Source organism: Mesoplodon densirostris, chromosome 7 (assembly GCF_025265405.1).
Source record: "Mesoplodon densirostris isolate mMesDen1 chromosome 7, mMesDen1 primary haplotype, whole genome shotgun sequence".
In the NCBI taxonomy this organism is placed as follows: Eukaryota; Metazoa; Chordata; class Mammalia; order Artiodactyla; family Ziphiidae; genus Mesoplodon; species Mesoplodon densirostris.
In genome coordinates this window covers 44,639,269-44,659,120 of record NC_082667.1, presented here as the reverse complement: position 1 = coordinate 44,659,120, position 19,852 = coordinate 44,639,269, and the positions used below count along the sequence as shown (strand labels likewise).

The following is a 19,852-nucleotide window of genomic DNA, read 5'->3' as shown; positions in this document are numbered from 1 at the left end:
CACCCTTCTAGAGACTGGGATTAACTGTATGGAACTGAGCAACACCTAGTTTGAAGGAAACCCTCAGGGCCACTGTAGCTCTCTGATAAGACTGGATAAGTCACCTAGTCCAACCTTCTTTTTGATCCAACTTGTATTAGAAGCCTGTAAATAAGCCAAACTGATGATACCATAAGGCCAGTCAGCTATACTTTCTATTATATGACTCAGTTCAGCTCCTGGATGCATTATCCAGACCAGCTATTCCAAGCTTTCCCTGCATATCTCAGTTGCCTACCCACAGCTCGTGCTGTGGCCATTCCTTCGCTTTGTGATGGCTTCCCGCCTCTTCCACCCACTTCCGTGCTAACTACCAGATGAACTCTTTATTATTCTTTAAGTCTCAGCCCAGGGTCATTTTCTCTCTTAGGCCTTGCTAGGGCCACATCCCCGACAGTATCCTCATTTATACCTCCAAATTTTTCCCTTTTTCAAATACCCTGAAAAATTTGGAGCATCCTTCTCAAAGCTTCCCTTCTGCCTTTCACCACACCTCCTCTGGAACACTTAACCCACTATATTGTAATGGTTTACCTATTTATCATATCCTTATCTCCCCCACAAAGCTAGCAAGTGGCAGCATAGTAAGTGGACAAGCCCAAACTGCCTCTTACCCTTGGGAACCTCAAAAACGCATGGTCAATACTAAAGAAAATTATTTCAAAAAAATACTCCTTGGGGAAAATATTCCTTTAGCAGTGAAAGCCAAAGAAAGTGGTCAGGAGGCAAATACATGAGCAAGAAGAGACAACCCCATAAAGTAGTCTATATGATTTACAAGGCAATGGTAGGAATTTTTAAATTGTCTTTACAGTAACCAAAAGGGTTCATGGCAGAAAATCAGAACAATTTATTTTTCCTCTATCTATAAATCAAAACTGTGGTTCTAATTTAAATGTTTAGTTTGTACCATTAATATATTATGATAAGGATATGAATATAGAATATGATGAGTATTCCATGGGGGCAAGATTGCACTTAAGAATAAAAAAATGACATTTCAATGAAGGGCTACTTCAAAAGTGGATTACCTAACTATTTGATAAGGTTTCATATGGAAACAATAATGAATAGCATGTCATGAGCAACCAGAAAGTCGTTAATAATAATTGGAGTAATTATTTCTTAACATAATCCCAATATAGACTACAAATTCAGTGCTCTTGGGATATATCCAAAAGCTCATGAATGTCCCTTCATGTCATAATAAAAAACTGTAATTCATTCCAAATGATCCTAGCTGGTTTCTGTCAACTAACTGCCCTGGAGACTTTTAACTATGATGTAATTTTTGACTCAAGTTGACCTTTCTTCCCATCTATAAACTGGTTTTTTTAAAAAAACAGTGTCTCTAAAAGAAGCTATCAGTTCCAAAGAAGGAAGCTGGGGGAAAATTTTTTTCCATATAGCTCAAGGGACCACCAAAAGTAGAGTGTCCATCCTGACACTTTATCCAGATATCCTTATGCTTAACTCAAATCTTCCCTTTTATATGTCATCATCCTTCATTCTACCTTTTTTAGAAATGAACTTTCTTCCATTTACAGTGGGAATGTGGTCTTTTCTTAGAAATTTACTATGAATTGGAAGGAAATGTAGCTATTACAGAGAAAGATGAAAGCAAGATGGATACATGATATAGTTTTGTCCTGATTTTGTCTACCTTGTCTTTCCTGTACCAAAAGCCCAGAGAGCAGAAGAGATTCACTTCTAGACTATGTGTCTGTCTGGAAAAGTTAAACTTCAACATAAATGGCAGTCAGAACTGCATATGAACACGTTCATGGGTTTCTAAAGGCAATGCTGTCTAGTGAACAGTCACCAGATTAAAAGGTATGAAATTCTTACCACAGCTAACACCTGTGACCTCTACCAAGGTCACTTGTCTCCAAAACCTAGCACTGAAGAATTTAACAGAACAGTAATAAAAATGTCCTCTACTTTCCCTCATGGAATTGTTCTAAAAGGTAAAAACATATAAAGTAAAAATTATCTGACCTCTTTAGCTGACAAACATTATTAAAATGGAATTTTAAAAATTCATCTATGACATCCCTGTGGATATTCACACCTATCCCTTTTCCTCTACTCCTTTCTAAGGCCCAACAACAAGGGCCTCAAGAGTTACAGAGCATTTGATTGCACGTCATTGTTACATTTTCCTCCTCCTACAAAAATGATCCATGCACAGGGGAAAGCACTGAGGAGTAAAATGTATTTTGCAGAGATTGGTTGGCTAAAAAGCTGAGAAAGGCCTTGTTTCTCCTACATCACAGGTCCAGCATATCTGATCACAATTACTGAGTATTTAGCCACCTCTAAGCTACTCTTCATCAGAAACAATCATTCTTGTATCTTTCTTCTTCATCTTCACACCACTTTCAATTTCTCAATATTCCTCCTAAAATTTGGAAGCCAAAACAGATATACTAGTAACTTGAGCATATGGAGTAATTTTTGGAAGGAAACAATACTCATAGCAATGGTACCCATTCACTTGGTTAGAATTTTAATCAGAATATCCATAATGACATGTATTAAAACTCATATATTGAATATAGGATATTCAAAATTAAGATTTTTCTCGCACATCTGTCAAGCATAACCTACTTTTAAACATATCTATTTTATAACTGCCGAACTCAGTCCTGTTAGTTAATAACATTTTTAATTGAAACTATAAAAGCGTCTTTAAGTTCTGTCTTTGTCTTTGAAATACTAGCACTGTTAGCTAACTCAGCATTTTTTTTTTTTTTTTTTTTTTTTTGCGGTACGCGGGCTTCTCACTGTTGTGGCCTCTCCCGTTGCAGAGCACAGGCTCTGGACGTGCAGGTTCAGCGGCCATGGCTCATGGGCCCAGCTGCTCCATGGCATGTGGGATCTTCCCGGACCGGGGCACGAACCCGTGTCCCCTGCATCGGCAGGCGGACTCTCAACCACTGTGCCACCAGGGAAGCCCTAACTCAGCATCTTTTAACCATAACTTCCAAGTTTGAATCAAGTTCACTTTCTTCCAGTCTTTCTTTGAAGAAAAAAAAAAAAAAACTATATATATATATATATATATATATATATATATATATATATATATATATATACACTGTCTCCAAGAAGTTATCAATTCTAAGAGTAAGAACTCTGGATGCATTCAAATGGCCCAAATACCTAACAGAGTAGGTAAAGTAAAGATGGACTGTATGGATGGATCATTTGTTACAGACCATTTACTTAAACTTCCTGATACACACATATTTAAGCATTAGACTCTTCTGACAAAGTCTTCAGAGTTTACCTGGTCAACTTACAGTGGCCACACTAGTTCCTCTGCTGGTAGAACAATACATTAAATCAAATACAAGATGATATTTTGGTATAAGAGAGAAGATGTAAATAAAGTTTAACCTTTTTTCCCTAAAAAAATAACATTAAATAAGACCAAAATATCACATCTTGGACTTTCTTAAAAAAGGAAAATAGCAAACCAAGGGTAAATTTCTAAGATACTCACTGCAGTACAATCTGTGATACGAAGAATAGAACTAAAAGGGCCAACAGTGGAGAAATATAAAACAAATTATCATACACATTATGGGATACTATGTAGCCATTAAAAATAAGATAAATTAAACTTGTGTAATGGAAATGAAATAATAATATCTGTGACTTTTTTTTTTTTATTGGTATGCGGGCCTCTCATTGTTGTGACCTCTCCCATTGCGGAGCACAGGCTCCGGATGCGCAGGCTCAGCGGCCATGGCTCACAGGCCCAGCCGCTCCGTGGCATATGGGATCTTCCCGGACCAGCGCATGAACCCGTGTGCCCCGCATCAGCAGGCGGACTCTCAACCACTGTGCCACCAGGGAAGCCCATGTGACATATTTTTGAATTAATAATATACATGCATATAAATGTTTATCTACATATACAGGCATAAATATAGATAGAGAAATTGACATAGATTTTATATATACAGTTGGTTATCTCTTAGAAGTGAAGTTTCTAATTCTGTGTCACCAGCATCCAATATAGAATGATACATGTCTTCACATTATTAAAAATTTTGCCAAATCAGTGGTGAAGAAAGCAAACAGGGGCCTTGTACAGACCCATGAAGATAGTGTGCTGTGAACTGAGGTACATGCTTAAACACTCTGTACCTAACATCAGAAACATAGTTTTCTAACTCCTTTGTTTTTACAGAGAAGATTCACTGCTAGTGTCCTATAAAATTTGTCCTCTTCATGTGAACCTCAAACTTTGGTTTGCTTGATGGAAAGTTTAAAAAAGGCCAAGAAATTTGGAGCAAAAATTTGAAAACTACTGCCAATTGAAAAGCAATTAATTGTGAGCTTAAATATTTCTGAAACCATAATGAAGAAAAAATGTATACTGTAATTTGCAAACTATCTTTTTAAATACTTCAGAATTTATACATTGCACAAAATTAGGCATTAACACTTCTCTTAGTTACTGGAAACTTTTAGTCATTAGCAAACATTTACAAGGAGATTGCAATATCAAAACATTCTTAACTTCAACAGTGTTTTCTGAAAGAAATGAGTCTAGCATTGTCATGAATTTGTCTACTATAACTTGTCATTAGAAAGAAGGGAAGTAACACAATCTGTGGTCTTCACACTCATTTCTTTTTCATCTTACTTAATCCTCTCCTCAAAATAATAGTAATAATAATAATCCTAAAAGAGAGAAATCAGGTTAAACTATGCCAAATTGCCATTTTTGTAAGTCAAAATGTTTCAATATTGAAATTTTCATGTAGTTCAATCTAATAATATAATTCTCAATTTAAAATTGAGGAAACTAGGTTTTGAAGATTTCAATAAAGATACAGTTATTGAGAGGTAAAGTGAAGATTTCAACTTAGGTCAATTTGTCAACAAAATCCATGTTCTTTTCACTACATTATACTTTTGCCATTGATACTCTGAAATTTTTACAGATATTATTTTTATTTGAAATTTAAGCTAATAGTTGCTCTGTGCTAGGAAAAAGCAATAGCAGGCACTTGGTTTTGATAAGAATTAGAATGAATGTCACACAAGACTTTAACAAATTAAATTTCATATATATAAAATTTGTGGGTTGAACAAAGTATATTTTCTTCTTTAAGCATGACACACTCAAGCTTTAAAACCAGCACAAGTCTAATACTAGACTTTTCTTCAGGCAAACCAAAATTAAGTAAACCTTGTAGATCCATTATGATCCAGGAAACTAAACTTTTCCAAGATTTTCATTTGACTCATTTATCACTCTCTTAAGTTTTAAAAAATGTACAAACAGGATCAAAATAACTGAACAGTTCAATAATGGGTTCTACATAGTCCAAGCTAAGGCCCAAACCCCAGAAAATTCTATTGTAGGTAACAAACGTAATACAGAGAATGCCCAACAAAAAATGCCATTTCTCAGGTGGGAGAAGAACTTTCTTACTGAAGCTCTACATTCTTGTGGTTTAATTTGAGTCATTTTTTTTTCCAGTTGGAATCCATTAGTATAGACCACTGATGATATTTGCTTGGTTTTTCCCTTTAGATATTCTGAGCTATGGAAAAAGAAGAAAAGAAAAATGTATCTTCACCTATGTTTGTATAACTCTAAGCACTTTACAAATGTGCTTTGGAGTCTGTGCTTTTCAGACCAAGAAAATTAACAAAGCTCAAAGGCTCAAAGTAACTTAACAAAAGTAACTTGGCCAAGGAAAATCAGTGAGAACTAAAAACTCTCTCATCACCCTATCTCATCAGTATTTTCAATAGACAGTTCTTATTTTCTTGCTCCACAACTGTCTCTTCTTAGGGCATCCTTGAAATCCATGTTCCTATATGAGGTGGGGTGACAGGGAGTTCACTCAGGATAAAATGCTAATTGAAAGGTGCATAACAGAGGGTATACTGGGGGAATGGAAGTCAACAAAGAGAACCAAAAGTATAACGGGGTGGGGTGGGGGGGTGGGGGGGAGGGGGGCGGGGAAGAATCTTGTTTAGATCATTACCACTTCAGATCCTTCCAATGGACCTGAGCATTCTAAGATTATATTAAAGAAAATTACTTGAAATTTGAAATCGGTTATTTGATAACACTATCATAGGAAAAATGACTATAGTCAGAAAGGCATTTGCCATAGATCATTTCTTAAATTTATCTTGGTGTTGATGTACCTATTTTTTAAAAATCTCAGGTGTATAAGATGCTTTCACTTTGTGTACATCATTCATCTCTTCTTACCTTAAACTATATCAGACCTCTGGTATTCCTGATATGTGTCTGGAGACTTAACAATTTCCAAATCCATGAAAATCATCAAAGCATGAAACTTTTCCCTAAAAATATGTGTTGGATTCATCTATCCATAGATAGGAGTCATTGTCAAATTCAACTTTCCAGCTTCTAACAATGTAAACAAATTCTACTGATCATGGAAAAACCATCTTCTTCTTTATCTACTTTTTCTTTAATCCCATTGCCAGAACTGAAATGAAACTACATTTCACAAGACTATTTATTACATCGACATTTATCACATCACAAAGCTGCAGTAAGACGTGGATACTAAGAAGTAAGGTAGGCTCACCCCGCCTCTAGGTAATTTACTCTTATACTAAAGTCTCACTCTTAGTTCATGCCTTGGCAATTATTAATTACAACATGTCACAGCCCTTTAAGATCCCACTTCAATAATCAATACTGGAGTAAAGCATATTAGATGTTAAGGGCCACTTGTTGCTTTTCTGTCATGAAAATGAAATCTTCTCATTTCTTTGTCCCTTACAACTCCCAAAGCAGCTCTGTTAGAGTACCAATGGCTGGAGCCTTAAAAGCTGGAGGAATGAATAGGAGACAGAAACAATACGTAATAATAACCATTATTTTTTTACATCTGTGATGCTTTCAGTTCTTCAAAGTAGTTGCCTCTTAAGTCATACCTAATCTTCAGTACAATACTCTGAGATAAGTGGGATCATTTCATCATGTTTTAATGGGAGTACAGAACAGTTAAGTGAATTGCTGTATATGAATATGAAGGATGAGAGAAAAGGGAAGGAAAGAGGAAAGCTGGTATTTTTGGAACTCATTACATAATAGGCTTTGTGCAAGGTACTTTAATCCATGAGCAAATTATTTATAATTTCTGTGCTTTAGCTTCCTCTTTTGTAATAGAACCTACCTTGTAGACTAGTCAGGACTCTGACACTGAATGTATAAAGAATTTATCATGTCTGGCCCATGAGAACATTTCAGTGAATGTTGGCTCTAGCTATTATTGAGGTTATTTCTTTTAATTTTAAGGTTCACAGTAATCTTGTGAAATAAGCATTACTTCCCTGTTTATCTGCTGAAGACTCCAAAATTCAATGAAGATTAATACAAGCTTTTCTGAATAAAATGCATTCTATCTCAAGATAAAATTCCACTCAGCAATCATAACCAAGTTGCTACAAATTTTGTGCCAATTACAAATAGCAACTGATAGGCTTCCTTTGTCCACAGGATTGGGGGGCAGCCAGAGGTCAATCAAAGGAAAGGAAAAGTCTCTCTGTCTTAATGCCATCTGCCATATGCTCAGCAAATTCCTTCCATCTTTATATTTCTCTGAATTTCTTTTAATATTTTTATTGATAAGCATAAATAATTTCTATTACTATTTACTATTAATAGTATTAATACCATTAATGCTAATTAATATTACTTAATATTTATAGTAATGTTATCTTTTGCTAAGCACATATGCACCAAGTGCTAAACATTTCATGTGCATTTTCTCAGGAAATCTTCACAACTAACCTAAGAGGAAGGTGAGTTAAACGTAGTCTCAGAGAAGTAATTTGCCAAAATCATAAAGGGAGATAAATGCCTAAGCCAGGGTTCAAACTCATATCCATATAGCTCCAAAGCTTATGGCATTGTCAATAAGGAATTAAGGATGATTGATTTTCCTCCACAGAATTACCTAGGCATTTTTAAAGTCAATTCTATGATCAACACAATGCTTAGCATAATGAACTAGAAACACTGACTAGAGTTTGAAGACCTACTGTCCACATTCAACTTTGCACTGAGTCCATAAAGAAGGCATTTCCCAATACTAAATCTGTCTATCAAATGAGATAAATGAACTAGAACAATACCTAAGGTGCCTATAACATTCTGCAGTTCTACAAACTTCATTCCCTCAGGCTGGGTGATCCCTAGGAAAAAGCATATGGGCTTCAGGATTATGAGGAAATAAATTTCTGTTGTTAAAGCCACCCAGTCTGTGGTCTTTGTTATGGAAGCCTGAGCAAATTAATGCAGTAGGAATCAGTTAGGATGAGGTATATAAGTCTGCTTCAGGTTTAAGAATAATCTATACACTATATTCTTTACTTATTAATAAAAAAACACACAAACATACATACAAACAGTCTTACCCAGAGCCAATGTGGTGGGATGCATAAGAACCTTGGATAAGAGTAGAAAATTCCAGTCTCTAACCCTCTGTGTCTCAGAGGAGGGTCTGTCTCCCTGGAGGAGCAGCGTGATTGAGGGTGTGGTCTTAGTATGAGACAAATGTGGGCTCAAATTGGGCTTCTCCAGTTGTTAGTTGTGTGACCTGGGGGAAGTTACCTAACCACTCAGAATCTGTTTCTCAATTCTGTAAAGTGATCATTCTTATCCTCCAGGGTTATTATAAGGATTAAATTAAATATGTAAGGATTAAATGAGATTATAAAAGAGCAAAGAGCTAACTGTGTCTGGTACATAATATGTGATTAACAAATGGTTATAGTTGTTATTAGGTTGAATCACATCAATGGCTGATATTGGATTATTATTATTATTATTTCTTTTTTTTTTTTTTTTTTTTTTTTTTGCAGTACGCGGGCCTCTCACTGTTGTGGCCTCTCCCGTTGCGGAGCACAGGCTCCGGACGTGCAGGCTCAGTGGCCATGGCTCACGGGCCCAGCCGCTCCGTGGCATGTGGGATCTTCCCGGACCGGGGCACGAACCCGTGTCCCCTGCATCGGCAGGCGGACTGTCAACCACTGAGCCACCAGGGAAGCCCTTGGATTATTTTTGTTCTATCAAAATGACAATTCCATATGGTTCAGCCTACAGTAATACTAATGTTGCCTAGAGGCAGAAGAGCCCAATGGTTAAGAGTACAAGTTCTAGAATCAGGATGTTTGGGCTAGAGATCTGGCTCTGTCACTCACTAGCAAGTTACAGAGCTTCTTTAATTCAATTTCTTAGCTGGAAAATTAAGAATTAAAAATATCTACTCCATAGGATGGATGAAAAGATTAAATAAATTAATCCAAGCAAAGCTCTTGGAGTAATACCTGGTACTTAGTCCTCAATGAATGCAATCTGCTATTGATACTATTAATAAGGAAATGAAGGAAGTAGATTTGAAAATCTCAGAAATTAATTCCAAATTCCAATTCTATGCTATTTTGGATGGCATTGATAAAAGAGAATTATACATTGGGTATTTAGGTGAATATAACAAAGAGGTTAATCATTGTGCTAAAATTCTGCCAAACATCATGGAATCAGAAAAAAATTAAATAAAAATCAATCTCATAATCCTTAACAATTTGTCAAAAACAACTGTAATACTGGAAATATATGTTATCTTGGGTGTAAATCAATAATTTTTCATAACTTCTTGAATTGCTAAACATCTTTAAATATCATTTCACATAAGATGAAAAACTAGTGTTCTACAGAGCATGGCATTTAATGTGTCTTGCATATATCTATAGAGTTGTTAATTATAACAGGCTGAATATTGGACTGAGAGGAGCAATGAACCAGGATAGTGACCAAGACACTAATTGAGTGAGTAATAATGAGCAAATCTCTTCAACCTCATTTTTCTATTTGGGAAAATGAGGAAGAAATCTAAGTAAAGATTACAAAGCTCTCTTTCAAGTGTAAAATTATATGAGTCTCTATTGTAAATGGATTAAGTACATAATGATTGCATCAATATAATGTAACTCACTTCACCTGTCAATAAACAAGAAGTAACTTGTTTTCAATAGCAGAATGTTAAGAATAAACACAAATAAGCAAACAAAACCAACTTATTTAAAAGCATCCTCTGAAGTGAAACCACAATATTCTGTGCAATAGAAGGAAAGAGTTAATGATCAAGCCTTTTCTGAAAATGACAGGAGGCATACAGGAGGCATATATTCCTTCTCAGCAGAATTAAAGCTGCCTAGGCCAGCTGTAAAACCAACGGTGACTTAAAATCCTAGGTCTGTTTGTCCAGAGACTCCAATCTCCAACCTTAAGTAACTCACATGACATCAGACTTCTGTCTCTGAAAAATGTTAATTATGATACAAGTCTTAGGACTCTTGAGAGGGTAAATTGTTAATGTTTCTAAATCACTTGAAGCATAATGATTGACCAAAGAAAGATCATCATTGTAAGATTAGAAAAACCTCAATGCTCACAACTTTCTTCTTCACAACTTCTTATTGAGATACCAATCAACATAGGTATCTCAATAAGAGTTTAAAAACAAGAAAGAAAAGATCTTCATGACCATGTAGCAGATCTAAAATAATAATTGTGAGATGAAGCAAAAAAAAAAAAAATTAAATTCTCATCATGGCACCGTGAGAAAAACTAGGTTTTTTTCCCCAAATGTTAGCTTTGGGGAAAAATATATAAAGCAAAGACTAATTGAATCTGGTACCATAAAATGCATTCTCTTTGCAAATTAAAATGTTTATATCAATTAAATTATATCCTTTAATTGTTAAAATGTCAGAAATAGAACTCAGAAATAGGTGAACATGAATATGAAGGCTTCTATAGATAGTATCCTGAGTTAAATTGCCCCAACATTTCAAAAAATTTAGGAAACTGAATTTCTCAGTCTGTCACAACACATTAGTATTTGCTATTAAAGTACTAAATACATTTTCCATTCTTTGAAAATAAATAAATCAAGACAGATTTCAACTTAAGTAATCAATGGAGTCCTTTGTTTAAAACATCGTTATGGGAAAGTGAGGAAAGTTATTGTTTGGTTTGTTTGGGTGTTTGTTTTGGCTTTCCTCAAAAGACTTTTTTTTTTCCCCTCTTAGCTAATTTTAAGATTCCAATATTCACAGCATGTCATAATTAAACATCTCCTAGGAAGTGCACAGTCTGATTAGCACATTAACTCAGGCATAAACCAGCCGTGACCATGTTGCCTCCAGGCCTGGGTCAGCCTAGTCTGGGAAAAAACAATTCTGATGAAAACTACTACTAAGACATATTAAATCCCAATTTTATTTTATCTTCCATCATTTAAGATCTTCTTTTCCCTTAACCCTTAATTTTGGTCTGAGAACAGTCATCAAGGCTACTAGTAATAAAAATGGATACTCCAGTTCTGAATTTTACCTTCATTCTCAAATGCTCCCACCCCAGAAAGCTAGGAAGATTAGGGAGAAGTCAGATATATTTTTATAGTTATATGCCAATAACTAGAGTGCACAACTTCCTACCCAATATTAGGTCCTGTTCAGGAGAACGGAAACAAGAGGACTACCCATATGCTGATGTCTTTTTATTGGGCTGATTGGTGACTAGTTGCTTACCTTAAAGCAAAACGATAAATACATTTGGCCATGAAGGTAGGAAAATCTCCCCCAACCACAGCCAACACATACACTGTCCAAAATGGTACCCACTAACCACACATGGCTATTGAGCATGTGAAATGTATCTAGGGCCACAAAAAAACTGAGTTTTTAGGTTCATTGATTTCATTAATTTAAAATTTTTTGAAGGTTTTTTTCATATGGATGATTTTTAAAGTCTTCATTGAATTTGTTACAATATTGCTTCTGTTTTATGCTTTGGTGTTTTGGCTGCCAGGCATGTGGTATCTTAGCTCCCTGACCAGGGATTGAACCCACACCCCTTGTATTGGAAGATGAAGTCTTAATCACTGGACTGCCAGGTAAGTCCCTTAATTCAAATTTAAAAGCTGATATTCATCTGTGTTATAGGAAAATCTTTAAATATGTTTGGAACAACTTGGGTATGTGAATCCACTTTTTCATCTGTAAAATTTTATGAAATTTAAGCACAGGTCAAGTATTTCTGATGAAAATTTAGTGACTGAATTGTGATGTACATAAGTGTAAAATATACACTATATTTCAAGAACAGGCAAAAATAATGTAAAATATCTCAGTAATAGTTTTAAAAAATACTAACCACATGTTGAATGCTTCAATCTATTACAGTACTTTGGATATATTATTTTAAATAAAATATATTGTTAAAGTTAAATGCCACTGGCTTCTTACTTTTTTGAATTACTACTGGAAAATTTTAAATTACATATGACTCACATTATATATCTATTGGGTAGCACTGATAAAGAGTAATACTAACCAGTGACATAAATATCTGAGATGGGCCAGTGAAGTGGAAAATCTGTGTAGTGATTTAGATGGGCCAGTGAATTAGAAAATCTGTGTAGCATGAGGAAAAAGCAAAAGGCCAAAGAGCACTGCATTCAAATCCTAGCTTTGACACTGACCACCCAAAGGAACCTGATCAAATCATTCATTCAGATTCCTCAGCCTATACTTCCCCAGGTACAAATGGGAAGAATAGTTTCCTAGCTCAAACACAGCATTTGTAAAGTGACTAGTATATCATCAGTATAAATAAACAGTTGAATAAATCATCTTTCAATAGAAAGCAGAGATTTCGGACCATTTCAAAGAATTTACTGCTTCTGAATGTCTATGTCTTCCTGCAAATGAGCTATATCTTGTGGACCCTTTATTCCTATAATACTAGTACAACTTTATTATTACCTTACATTTTACAGATGAATAACAGCAACCTTAGACTAAAGGCTATTATCAAAATGTTCAACAGGGCCTCCCTGGTGGCGCAGTGGTTGAGAGTCCGCCTGTGGATACAAGGGACACGGGTTCGTGCCCCAGTCCGGGAAGATCCCACATGCTGCGGAGCGTCTGGGCCTGTGAGCCATGGCCACTGAGCCTGCGCGTCCGGAGCCCGTGCTCCGCAACGGGAGAGGCCACAACAGTGAGAAGCCCGAGTCCCGCAAAAAAAAAAAAAAAAAGTTCAACAAATGGAAGTACTGTTTCCATTTGTGTTTTAAAGTGGTAGCAATCAAATTCATTTCCAGAAATACCATCATAATTTTTATGAACTTAAAATTTACCTAAAAGGGGCTTATAATATCAGAGTACCTATGTCCTTTTCAGGATTTCTACAGTTCTATCATGGTGGGACCACGTTCTTGTGAGTGTTTGGTAGGCTCTAAGAAAAACTGTTCTAAGGCATTAAGTTCATAATAAATAGTTATTAAACATGAAAACATGGGAGCCTGCAATATTTATTTTAAAATTAATTATATCTCATTGTTATACTGTATTTCTTTGCAATTTGAAAAATGCCTGCAAATTCTTATACTATGCAACAATGCCACAAACATCAAAAGATTAGAAAAGATAAGCCAAGGACAAATAAAATTAAATACTCCTTCATTAAACAAATAGTCAAACTATAGATAGAGTTCCTTTTTCAGTAAAAGTACAGATGATATCTATTCCAAATGGTGTAGATAAATTAATGACTAGAAAATTCAGATAGGTGATTACTGAAAAGTGAGACTTTGTAAGTCATCTTTCTTCCTTCTCCATGATGCCAAGAAGAAAAGCTATTCCTTTCCACTATGACTCTTCATAAAATGTTGACTCCTGACTTGATGGGTTAAGGGTCAACTCACTATGATCATTCTTATGTTTCCATGAAAACTAATTTACAACGACCTTTCTCTCCTTCAGTCTGACTCTTGCATTTTTTACTCATAGCCTTCCATTGAGTCCTTTTATCATTTTTGTCTTCATTCAACTGATTAATATTTATTGAGCCCCTACTATGTGCCAGCTATTCTGTAGGCCTCACCATTGAACCTCACTAGCTTGTCATATTATTCAAACAAAACCACTGAAGTGGGATGAGGTAGAGAGAGGTGAAACATTTATTTTTTTAATTAGTTGGGTTATATATGTGTGTGTGTGTGTGTGTATTCTTCATATCTGACTTGTCACCAAAATAAATTTGAAGCTGTTACACAGCATCCAAACTCATAAAAAATTAACTTGTTGGTTTCCAACATAATAAATTTTTAAATAAGTTATCATTTTAGCTTATACAATGTCATAGAGCTGAAATCCAAAGTTCAATTATGACGTTCCAAGTTGTCTAGGCTTAGATTTTATATTATTACAACTATGTCCTGATCAAGATTTACCATTTTTTAATGGCAAATTTTACCATCGTAACTCTCAAGAGTTTTCTCCAAGTTGTTCATAAGTTATATAATAGGTCAAATATAGCTCCCACTGAAAAACCTCGTGTTTGCTAATTTATACCTAAGGGGGAATTTTTAGGAAACAAAGTAACATGATAGGCCAGTAAACCTTCCTGTGTTCCTTAGAGAAAATTTTTTCTTAACTTGTTTATTGAATTAGCTGTTGGAGTTTCCATTAGATTGTAAGCAACCTGAGGGCAAAGGGGAGGTGTTACTCTCTATGTGCCCATTTGAAAAGTAAAGGTTTCATGACAGTTTTCTGGATGGCTGGATGTCAGGTTGGTTGGACAAAAGAAAGAAATGTTCAGATTTAGGAATCTGCAATAAAATGAGTTTAATCTTTGAGACTATTTTTATCAATCCATCAGCTGAAAATACAGATGTTGGGTGATTATGATGTGTCAATGTAGGTCATCAAATTGTAACAAATGTATCACTCTGATGTGGGAGGTTGATAATGGGAGAGGTTATGCATGTGTGGGGATAGGAGAACATATGGGAAATCTCTGTGCCTTCCCCTCAATTTTACTCTGAACTTTAAACAGCTCTAAAAAAATTCTTTAAAACAACAGTTGTTAAACTTTAAAAATATCAACTGTGTGAACAACAGATATTGAAGATAGTGCCTTACTGTTTAAAATGAAATATAAATCAATTAATTCAGCCTCAATTTATTGCAATCTTAATATGTGCCAAGCACTACTATAGGAGCTGAGGTTTAAAGATAAATGAGATCTATAACTGTAAAGCAGAAAATGGAAGGCTGTTTCCACTAAGTTTATCTGAACTAATCAGAATTTTAAATAGTCATTAAACCATGAAAAAAAAATGCATCTCCTATTTAGAATGTATTTTCTTCCCCAATGAAAAGGAATGACAAAATCTGCTTTTTCAGATGCCCTAAGATTTTTCAATATGTTTTATATTTTTTGCTTTTGCTTAGAAAAAGCTGTCTCCTTGTATTGTACAAAGTAAGATGCCCTCAGTGCCACTGCCTTTTGTTCAGGAGACAAGTAGGAAGGGGAAGGAGAGGAAGAATAAGAACAGAAACATCATGGAATGGAGAAAAGAAAAATATCGACCTGAGATAAATCAGAGCAAAGTTTTGCACAATATCGTTCTCCTATTAGACCAGAGCACTGGAACCATAAGCAGCCATTAACCTAGGGCAAGCAGCTGAGAAATGCCCAGAAGTGAATAACCGCCTTAGACACATACTTTGTGAGAACTGACAGTAAAAGGAAACAGTGCAGAACTTCTCTGTAAGTTGTTGGGTGGGCTGAAGTCTTGATTAGTAAAAACTAAAATCCTGTCATGGGTTGGTCCTCCAAGTGAAGGAGACCTCAGGACACTTTGCAGCTGGCAAGGAGTAGCACTTTTCTCAGATACTACTAGACCAACAGTTCACTTTAGAAGATACTATCTTTGGCTCTTAAAACAGTCAGTCGTTTTAACTTGGACCGGTGTAAATGATAAATCATGAAAACTTGACCACTTTAGAGAGTAACAAATGTTTCTGAAATCAACAACCCTCCCAGTGTTTCTTTAATGAATGTAAAAACTGACCAAGCTTTGTAGCATCCTCTGCCCACATTAAAGCCATTCCACAGGTCAACCAAGTCCCACTTACCCCCAACATCTGGTGGAGGTAGTGATACTCTGGCCCTTGGTTATACAGCAGGAAGGTTTTCCAGAAAAGCAGGACATTCAGGGACAGCCAGATAAGCTAAATCATATGAAGGGGGAGAGAAAAAATTTAAAAATAAACATTACCTGATGAATGGACACTTCAAGTACATTCATTGGACACAGTACTTTCAATGGAACCTCAATTAGTCATTGCAAAAAAGCACTATTGGAAGAGAACTTGGGAAATTTACTCTCCTCCCGTCGTTCATTTCTTTCACTCAAAATAATTACTGAGAACCTACTCATGTTTCAAGCCCAGGGAAATAAGAATGAGCAAAAACAGAAATATACCTGCCTTTGGGGAGTTCACATTTTATAGAGAAATAGACATTAATCAAATAAACTCATGAAAAAATATATAAATATAGGCTATCAGGCTGTGCAATGGCCCAGGGGTGTGAGTTGATGGGGAGGCTGGTGAGCTCAAAGGGCTGAGAAAAGGGTTTCAATCTCCTCTCTAACAAATTAAATGGAAGTTATAATGCTCTCCAAAGCCTTTCCTATTCTGATTTTTTTATGATTCTAAAACTCATTATTTAACATGGATTGCAATAGTTACGGCTTAAGATTTTTATGATATGTTTAGAAAGTGAAGTGAGACTAGGAAAGTAGTCCAATCTTATTTCCTTAGCATTTCAAAGCTGTTTGAGGATGCAACCAGAAACATGCAAGCAGGTGTTAAGATCATTTTTTTGGCCTCCTGGGACACTTCTATTTAAAACTTTAAGAACAATAAAATAACGCAAACATCCAGGAATTATTCTGTTAATGGCTGCATTCAGGAAATGCCACACAATAAAAAGACAAATAATATAAATAATAGACAAGCCCGTCCTTTGAGAATGTGTACTGTCTTAGCAGCACATTGGTAAATTCCTACACACCTCAGATTATTGGGGGGAGTTGCCAACCATGGCTCCATTTGGGGTCTAAAGTTTTACAGCTCAGAACACAGGGAAATTCTAGTTCAACAATGACTAAATGGTGTAGAGGAGGAGCATGGGTATTGGCTTCTGGGAATCTACTACTTAATGCCTCCGAGACCTTGGGCAAATTTGTTACTGTCCATGTGCTTCAAATTCCTCGTGTATAAAATTAGGATGAAGTCAAGAATGGGCCTACCTATCTTACAGAATAGATCTGAGGATAAAATCATGAAAAATAATCAGAGAGGGGAGAGAGAGAGAGGGAGAAAGAGAGGGGGTAGGAAATGTAATGAGTTTCTGTAGAAGCTGAAGGTAATCAGTATTTCTTACAGTTATTTTTGTGTTAAAAGTAAATTTTCTTTAATGAGCACAGCAATGGTATTTTTGTTTATTTGTTTGTTTTTTATTTAAGCAATTGTCCTTACTAGCAGTAAAATTTGCATAGTCTGTGTTGGTTTCCATTTAGTTTTTGCTTTTTGAAATTTTATTTGTCTATGATATTCAGACGTTTGGAAAAGGGTTCTATGCAGGGCAATTCCGAACAAAAGTTCATTATCATTCAGTTTTATTCAACAAACTTTTATTGAGCCTCTTCAGTCTGGCATTCTTAAATTGCCTTCACATTAGCAAGCCTTATTTTCCAACCAAGTATCTGATCCTTGAGGGCTTCAACTTCTTCAGTATTTCTCAGGGAATTGACCCAGCTGTGTGAGTGCATGGTAGACATTCCTAAAGGCCTGAATCAGAAGATGGTCTTTCCCAGTCTTACTTCACTTTCTAAACATATCATAAAATTCTTAAGCCATAACTATTGCAATCCATGCTAAATAATATGAGTTTTAAAGTCATAAAAAACATCAGAATAGGAAAGGCTTTGGAGAGCATTCTCAATTGACCAGCAAGCTGAAAACCACCCAGAGGAAAACCTATCTGACCTCACTCAGCCTCTGCACACCTGAGATTAAGCATCTGGGATGCAAACAGGTCTTCTAAAGATCGCAGATATCCCCTTGCAGGACAAAATGAGACTAAGAAATGAGCGACATCACCACGTCCCGGGCGTTGCATGTTGTTAAACTTCAAAAATATCAATTGTATGAACAATACATAATGAAAAATAGGACTTTGCTGTATAAAATAAAACCAACAGAAGCAATGTGGAAAAAGAGCAAAAGGGGGGGGGGGAGATGTTTAAATGGTTAAGGAAGAAGCTGCGTTCACTAACAGCGATCACTTCTCCCTTCCTCCACATCCGCTCTCCTATCAAAAGTGTAGGAAACTTGCCCAGCACTTGGAGGAAGGGAGGAAGCGGATGGTTATTATCTCCAGGTATTCCTGGCAGAAAGTTTTTGTTAGTTGAGAATGTTTGAGTTAGAGGCAAAACTTCCAGCTTCCCACCCGCGCTCGCTCAGAGAATGAATCAAAATCGCTGTCCCAGAGACAAAACGCTGGGAGAGCCTCGCCCGCCATCCTACCAGGCAGAGGTGTTTAACCCCTTCGTTGGCCAGCCAGCTCCTCCAGGACACAGCCATGCCGCCGGCCCCGCCGCGCCGCGCTCTCCGCCCGCCAGCCCGACAAGCAGCGGCGGCCGCCGGGACAGCGGTTACAGTGGTGCGGCCGGGGGGGGGTGGGGCAGGGTGGGGACGGAGGGTCAAAGACTGAATGGAAGCCCGGCGCCGGCGCCTCGCCAGGCCGGGCGGGGTATGCGCCCCGGTGTCGGGTCTCCCGAGCGCCGCGGACTCGGCCCTCGCGGGGTCTGCGCTGCGCCCTCCGGCCGCCAGGACCCCCTGCGCCGAGAGCGCGCTCCCCGGCTGCGCGAGTCCGCCCCGCCGCGCCGGCCCCTTTGTCTGGGGGCGAGCCTGTTGCTGTGGATGCCGCAGTGCAGGATGTCCTGGGCTAGGATCTAGGAGGCGTCCCCCAGCAGCCTCAGCCCGGCCTGCCCCGCTCCGAAAGACCCACCAAGATGTGGAGACTGGTACTCAGACATAGAGTGGACACCCTCGCTGCCCCCTTGGACACACACACACACACACACACCCCTAGTCCTTTTGGACTTGTCGTTCCCCCCACCCCCAAAGGTTCCTCTCAGAGAGCCTTGGAAATTTGAGCCGGAAGTTGTTTTTTGTGTACTAGCGTCCCCCTTCTCCCGCCCACCCTCAGCAACTCATCCCACCCCCAAGCAAACGCCCCCGTCACAACCCTTACCTAAAGCCTCCCTCTACCTCCTCCTTCCTACCCCCACCCCTAACACCGATGCAAAGCTTTTAAGAAACTTCTGAATAAAGAGTCCTGGGGAGAATTAGACAGTGGTAATGATTGCACAACTTTGTGAATGTACTATAAACCACTAAATTGTACACTTTAAACATGTGAATTTTATGGTATGTGAATTACATCTCATAAACCCATTATTTTAGGAAAAAGTAATAATTAAAAAAAATAAAGAGTCCAGGGGAGTTAATGGTTAAAACTGACGTAATTCTCAGGGGCTCTAGGGAAGCTCAGATTCACTCTATTTAGAAATGTGTGTTTTACTACCTAGTATCAGAGTCTGTTCAGTAATAAGAATCCTCTCATACTTGTACCAGAGGCCCGGTGAAGGGTGATTAAAGTGTGGAATGTTCACAGGCTACCTAGCCTACACTGAAACGTATCAGTATTAGGGAAAAAACAAACAAAAAAAATCATGCACGTGAAAGAATGTCCAATGCAAAGTAAGTGTTGGATAAATGTTTGTTAAATCAGGAATTTTCTCAACTCTAGCAACTAATAAGTGGCAGAAAAAGTAAACCACTAGTACCTAATCCCATGGCTTTCAAG

The 19,852-nt window shown here is 37.1% G+C and overlaps 1 protein-coding gene across 2 annotated transcripts in view; it reads right to left on the bottom strand.

The window, feature by feature from the left end:
• The window catches only part of NOX4 (NADPH oxidase 4), a 152,697-nt gene extending 133,666 nt beyond the window's left edge, over window positions 1-19,031 (bottom strand). Inside the window, exons 1-2 of one of the 2 annotated variants that reach the window (XM_060102762.1) lie at window positions 18,508-19,031; window positions 16,048-16,143 (exon numbers count right to left, since the gene is read on the bottom strand). In XM_060102762.1, the coding sequence (XP_059958745.1) occupies window positions 16,048-16,143; window positions 18,508-18,564 (153 nt within the window). In that variant the 5' untranslated portion in view covers window positions 18,565-19,031. The remainder of the gene's footprint in view (window positions 1-16,047; window positions 16,144-18,507) is intronic. The other variant, XM_060102763.1, reaches the window with a different exon arrangement.
• Between the last annotated feature and the right edge of the window lie 821 nt (window positions 19,032-19,852).